The following is a 6,880-nucleotide window of genomic DNA, read 5'->3' as shown; positions in this document are numbered from 1 at the left end:
AGGAGAGATGTTTTCTTGAACCCTCACTGAGGTGTCACAGTCTACAGAAGACCTGTTTTACTGTATGTAGTAAGGTAGCCTATATATTTTATTAATGATGAAGATTTTGATGAGCAACACTGACATTAGCGGAAGACTAAGGTCAAACTAATAACCTAAGTAAACCTGGATGCTAGTTGTGAAATCTAAAACATATTAAATTTGAAATAGGCAAAACACCTGTACTATGAATGGTCAACAATTTGATAAGAGGTAGAGCATTTTATTTTAATAAAACATTTGGTTACATGGATTCAATGTAAATATTACGTATGACTGTGCTCAACAGATTTTTAAAAAGTGAATTGTTCCAGCATTTGATTACACATGAGAGCTTCTGTGGGTAGTCATAGCAATGGGGCCTTCATTGTGACATCACAAGATTCTGATTCTGGGAGGTTAGCTGTTGCACAGACAAACAGAACAGTGCAAAGAGACTGATTCAACTAACCACTGACAGATTATTCATGTCCTATTTCATTAGCAAGAGAACACGCTGCTTACTTGAGAGGTAGGTTGTAATATAACTTACTGTTTAACTATGTTTCTGAAGAATAACTACTTTTTAAATGACTTGTGTACTAACATGACCCTTTAAGTAGGCCTGACATGCAATCATGGTGACAAGTGAAACTATTGACGAGAGACAGTTTGCTTGAATCAGTTTTTTTGTGAGAAAATTGTTCATCCTGACAACTGAGATGGCATGTTACAGTTGTTGTAGTCAGCCAGCCTAATGGCAAATACATTCTATTGATGAAAGAAAACCGCATCTCTGTGTTAATCCCCAACATACATTGTAATCAATTATCTCTATAAATATGTAACACAAGGGTAGGTTGTGTAAAAAACAAGTAGGCTAACTTGGCTAACTTGTAGTTGCTAATTTTTAAAACAAATCTGATTTTCTTGATTGAATGGTCATCCATTTCAAATGGTTGAATTGATAAACCTCATTAAATTGAGTTGCACTCAGAGGCACTCAAAGAGAAGACTGGAGAGATTAAAATAGATGAAACTGTACAACAAGTTAGGTCCATGATGGAAATAGAGTCACTTTCTTCCCCCAAAACCTTTTTGAATGATATTATATAAGTGATTAGTGTGGTTTGTGAGAACCAGGACCAATATGGAGTGGCGTTACATGAGGGGGTTGAATAAGGCTCAATAGTAAGGTACAGAGAGAGCCTGAAGTTTGATTGTTAAAGTCTATGTTGTGCTTTCTCATCTCCAATGGCAACACCTTGCATCACAATGATGATGTCATGAAGGATATTGTGCACATAATGATAGGAACAGCCAAAATCGATCAATTTGAACTTGGTAGCTTTTCCAGTAGCCAACAATTTACTAGTAATTCAGATAGGCCTATTGCGTAATCATCTCTGGATTGGGATTGTCACTTGCTTAATTGTAAGTAAAGGGGAAGAAATGTGAGCACATCGTAAAGAGATGTATTATTCTTTGGTTAGCAACACGCCACTTACTACAACGTTATGTATTTTCCAGACTTATTGTTAGCTAGGAGGAAGACATGGACGGTTCAACGCTGACACAGAGGAGGGCTGAGTGTCAGTTGAAGGAAAGGGAGATCCAGACAGACTACATGATGGAGCTGGGAGCCAGGTTGGCTCTGGTGAGACAGATCCAGAGGGAGCAGGAGAAGGAGATGAAGAGGATTTGGTTTGAGACGAGGAAAATGCCAAGCCTGATTGAGGAGGTAACAAGACCAACTTTGACAAAGTAGAGTTCTGTTGAACAATATTGATTAAATCAAATATATGTCAATATACGGGCAAAATGTGTCATATGCCATGGAATGTAAGCTAACAGTATTTTGTCTGATAACTTTTCTTGTGTTATATTCTGTATGTCTCTGAGTATTGTTATGTACACAGTCCTCAGTTCTTATGGTTGCCTTGTCTTTAAAAAAAAAAAATTTTAAATAACAAGACCAAGCGATCTCTCGTAGACCTTCAAATCAGGATAATGTAGTTGTCCCACCTAGTTACTTAAGTTGAATGCACTAACTGTAAATCGTTCATGGACAAAAGCGTCTGCTAAATGTCTAAAATATCAAATGTTATGCTGGGTGTAGTGCATGTATTTTTACACTTAGTTGACCCGTTAGCTAGAAGACCCAGGGTTGGTACAGACTGGTGCAGAGCATCTGAGAGGACACTAGATCTATACAGTGCCTTCGGAAAGTATTCAGACACCTTTACTTATTCCACCTGTTGTTACTTTACATCCTCATTCTAAAATGGATTAAATCAAATTAAAATTCTCAGCAATTTACACACAAAACCCCAAAATTACAAAGTGAGCAAACTGTTTTACATTTTTTGTTGCTGATGTATTAAACTTAAAAACAGAAATACCTTATTTACATAAGTAATTGCTATGAGTCTCAAATGAGCTCAGGTGCATCCTGTTTCCATTGATCGTCCTTGAGATGTTTCTACAACTTGATTGGACATGTGGAAATTAAATAGATAGCATGATTTGGACACACCTGTCTATGTAAGGTCCCACAGTTGACAGTGCATGTCAGAGCAAACACCAAACCATGAGGTCGAAGGAATTGTCCGTAGAGTTCCGAGACAAGATTGTGTCGAGAAACAGATCTAGGGAAGGGTACCAAAAATCTCTGCACCATTGAAGGTCCCCAAAAACACAGTGGTCTCCATCATTCTTAAATAAAGAAATTTGGAACCACCAAGACTCTTCCTAGAGTTGGCCGCCTTGCCAAGCTGAGCATTCGGGGAGAAGGGTCTTGGTCAGGGAGGTGACCAAGAACTTGATGGTGAATCTGACAGAGCTCAAGAGTTCCTCTGTGGAGATAGGAGAACCTTCCAGAAGGACATCCATCTCTGCAGCACATCACCAATCAGGCATTTATGGTAGGGTGACCAGATGGAAGCCACTCATCAGTAAAAGGCACATGACAGCCCGCTTGGTAGTTTCCAAAGGCACCTAAAGACTCTCAGACCATGAGAAACAAGATGCTCTGGTCTGATGAAACCAAGATTGAACTCTTTGGCCTGATTGCAAAGCGTCACAGTCTGGAGGAAATCTGGCACCTACGGCACAGTGAAGCACGGTGCAGCATCATGCTGTGGGGATGTTTTTCAGGGGCATGGACTAGGAGACTAGTCAGGATCGAGGCAAAGATGAACGGAGCACAGAGAGATTCCTTGATGAAAATCTGCTCCAGAGCGCCCAGGACCTCAGACTGGGGGCGAGGGGTCACCTTACAACAGAACAACGACCTAAGCACAAAGACAAGACACCGCAGGAGTGACTTTGGGACAAGTCTCTGAATGTCCTTGAGTGGCCCAGCCAGAGCCCGACTTGAACCGGATCGAACATCTCTGGAGAGTACTGAAAATAGCTGTGCAACAACTCTCCCCATCCAACCTAACAGAGCTTGAGAGGATCTGTAGAAAAAATGGGAGAAACTCCCCAAACACAAGTATGCCAAGTTTGTAGTGTAAAACCCAAGAAGATTCTATGCTGTAATCGCTGCCAAAGGTGCTTCAACAAAGTACTGAATACTTATGTAAATTTCCATTTATTTATATTTGAAATGAATTTGGAACAATTCTGTTTTGCTTTGTCAATATGGGGTATTGTGTGTAGATTGATGAGCGAAAAAAATGATTTAATCAATTTTAGAATAAGGCTGTGAGGTAACAAAATGTGGAAAATGTGAAGGGGTCTGAATACTTTCCGAGGCATTGTATATGTGATGTATAAGTACATAGTGCATAGTACATAGTGTTAACTCATAAAGTATGTATGTACTGAATGTGATCACTTTCATCATGTCTGTTTCTTTTCTCCTGCAGAATGTGAGAGATGTGACCAACCGTCCACTCACTGAGTTCATGGCTCCCTGTATTGACTCCCTCCCACCACTGGCTTTCACCAATCGGAGGCCTATACCAACCATGTTGCATCCCCCCTCTCCATTGGCCATACGCACTCAGGATGCACAGCGGTTCATTGTATTTTCCTACTTTGTCCCTGCTGAGTGCCCAGTTTCCACAGAGGCCACTGCAGATGTATCTGCTGGTAAAAGAGAGGACTTGTCGACAGATACACATCTATCCTCAATGCTGCATCGATACCTGCCACACTTCTTTAACGATGACTCCATTCCACCACAGCAGACAGTAGAGGGAACCACTGAGGACTCAGATGCTCCAGTGGCAATATCTAATATCAAGGAAGAGGACAGATTCTATCCGTTCTCCCTCCCACCACTGGCTCAGCGGCTCATTGGCAATTCATTCAATGTCCCGGAAACATCCCAGCCTGCTGTTTCAGCCACGGAGTGTCGAGTTGCCACAGTGGACACTGCAGGTACAGCAACTGTCAAGAGAGAGAACCGAGGGGCAGCTAGAATTCTTCCTTCAGTGCTGCCTCCATGCCTGCCACCAATCTTTGACGATGATTTCATGCCTCCAGAGCACAAAGTAGAGGAATCCTATGAGGTCTCATTTGTTACAGAGGCCACTTCAGGCACAGCTACTGTTGATGGAGTGGACAGATCAGCAGCTAAATGCCCTGTCCCAATGCTGCCTCCAAGTCTGCCACGTGTCTTTGATGACAAACTGCCAGAGGAGGCAGTAGAGGGCACCAGCAAGTGTCCAGTTGCCCGTGAAACAACCAATGATGTGTCCACTGTCCTCAAAGAGGACATGGCAGGTGATCAAAGCCCTCCTGACCCTGCAGCACTGCCTCCAAGCTCCCCTGTACCCACAACATTGACCACAAACTGACCAAAGAGGAAAAAGAGGATGAACACCACAGAGTGCTCAGTTGACACAGAGATCACTGCAGTTTCATCCACTGTCAAGAGAGAGGAACTGACCGGTGATAAAAGCCCTGTCCATGTACTTCCTCCAAGCCTGGCATGCATCCATGACAAGGACCACAAGCAGCCAGAGCAGAAAGTGAAGGGCACTAGTGAAGAGTTGGATCTCTTCCCTCACACTCACCAGCTGTTCCCAGATGCTAACTTAACTCTGGCAACCCGCAATGATGAGCTGCCCACCCCTCTGATCTGCGTGATCACTAAGATGCCTGTTAGAGTGGGAGCCTCCATATTCAGGTCAGAGGATGAGGAACCCAGGCCCTGGACCCTGGAAGAGGCAAAGGTAGGTGTCGTATTTCACCCTACTACTTTACAGGGATGGTGGTCAGTTCCATTTCAATTCAAAGCGTTGAAGAGAATTGGAATTTTAGAGAACTTCCTGAATTGACCGGAATTGAAATGGAATTGACCCCAACCCTGCTGCTCTTTGCTCATTGTATAAAACATCACCCCTCACTAGGGTTATTAGGCCATCATTGTATTTTGATCACTCAATTGTGTATTGAATGTGCCACATTGGAACAATATTACATCTAGAGTCAATGTCTTCCTGTTAGGATCATTGGATAGGCATTGAAATTGAGAGTGAAGAGAGGAGCGTCACTGAGGAGGTGAGCCCGAGGGAGGGATTGAAGAGTGAGGCGGATTGTGCCCATTCCAAGTGCTCCAATGGGAAGGTTTCATCAGAGAGAGCAGAGACCATCCTGGGAAGAGTGGGCTTTCTGCTCATGAACCAAATGCAGAAAATCCCGCTTTTGAAGATGGAGGAAAAAGAGAAAAATAAGAAACTGAATAAGAAGTTGAAAGATGAAGAGAAAGAGAGAAAGGAGATGAAAGACAAGGAGGAGGAGCAAAAAAAGAGGGAGAAGAAAGAGATGAAGGAGAGAGAGAAAGAGCAGAAGAAAGTCATGAAGGCTGAGAAGAAGAGGGAGAAGATAGAACAGAAAAAGAGAAAGAAGGAAAGAATAGAGAAGGAAAATGCAGAGAAAAAGAGGTTAGAGGGGCTGATGAAGATACATTATGACATGATGAAAGACAGGATTAAGAAAGAGAAGAAGTGTTCTGAGCAGCTGAAAAAGAGAGATAAAGCTCAAGCTGAGTTCCTGGAGATGGAAAGAAAGATTCAAGAAAAGGAGGAGAAGAAGAGAGAAAAGATGAGGAGAGAGGAGAGGAAGAGACTGGAGAAGAAGAAAAAGAGGGAGCCAGCTGGAGGTGGAACTGAGAGGGTGATAGAAGAGCAGGGAAGGGATGAAAGCTTGAAGATGGATGAGTAGACTGGGTAATAGAGAGAGAGAGAGAGAGGAGAGAGATACTGTATTTTTGCATGCAATGAAAAAAACAAAGAATAAAAGAGAATACAATTTTTTTCACTCTGTTTGATTTTTGTCAAGTCATACTGCACAACACAGTATAAACACTAAGCACTCCTACATCTTGAAAGTATTGGATAGATGTACAGGGAGACATAGGTGTAATATGTTGGCCTGGGGGGTAGGTTTATGACAGTCATAAATACCTCTTCCCCCTTTTTCCTCTCTCTACCCTACTGAGGTTACATTTGCAAAACCCTTGGTTAACATAGAGATTCTGGGAACATCAGAAGGTGGGGGGAAACTATATTCTGGCAATCCGATCAATTGAACATATGCGGTGGTACTTAATGAATATGATGTCAGTTCGGTTGTCATCTGAGACATTCTCATCAATGATAAGATGACATAAACTCTACAGTGGAAAGTCTGCACATCAGAGTTATCGGATTCACATGGAATTGTTATTCAATTTAAATGTTTGAATATGAAATTATTCGTGATGGGATGAAATGTGATTTTAGCTTCTAAAATGTGAGATTTGGGTTTTCATAAGGTAGGGCTCTGCTCAATCAGTGGCCCGCCCCTGTGAAGGGACATGGGCTATAAAACTTTTCAGACACGCCCTCCTCTCCCTTCCTATATAAAG

At 42.2% G+C, this 6,880-nt stretch overlaps 1 protein-coding gene across 1 annotated transcript; it reads left to right on the top strand.

The window, feature by feature from the left end:
- The first annotated feature begins 1,551 nt into the window (after window positions 1–1,551).
- Window positions 1,552–4,826, top strand: LOC135559571 (uncharacterized). Its single transcript, XM_065014885.1, has 2 exons — window positions 1,552–1,759; window positions 3,891–4,826. Exons 1-2 carry the CDS (start codon window positions 1,574–1,576, stop codon window positions 4,824–4,826), a joined length of 1,122 nt encoding a protein of 373 aa, XP_064870957.1. The 5' UTR covers window positions 1,552–1,573.
- Window positions 4,827–6,880: the final 2,054 nt, after the last annotated feature.

Source organism: Oncorhynchus nerka, unplaced genomic scaffold (assembly GCF_034236695.1).
Source record: "Oncorhynchus nerka isolate Pitt River unplaced genomic scaffold, Oner_Uvic_2.0 unplaced_scaffold_1949, whole genome shotgun sequence".
NCBI lineage: Eukaryota > Metazoa > Chordata > Actinopteri > Salmoniformes > Salmonidae > Oncorhynchus > Oncorhynchus nerka.
This window is presented reverse-complemented; position numbering and strand designations above follow the sequence as displayed.

Coding starts and splice junctions, on each gene's coding strand:
- LOC135559571 (XM_065014885.1), top strand. CDS start 1,574: ATGGACGGTTCAACGCTGACACAGAGGAGGGCTGAGTGTCAGTTGAAG. Junction 1,760..3,890: donor TGCCAAGCCTGATTGAGGAG/GTAACAAGACCA, acceptor TTTCTCCTGCAG/AATGTGAGAGATGTGACCAA.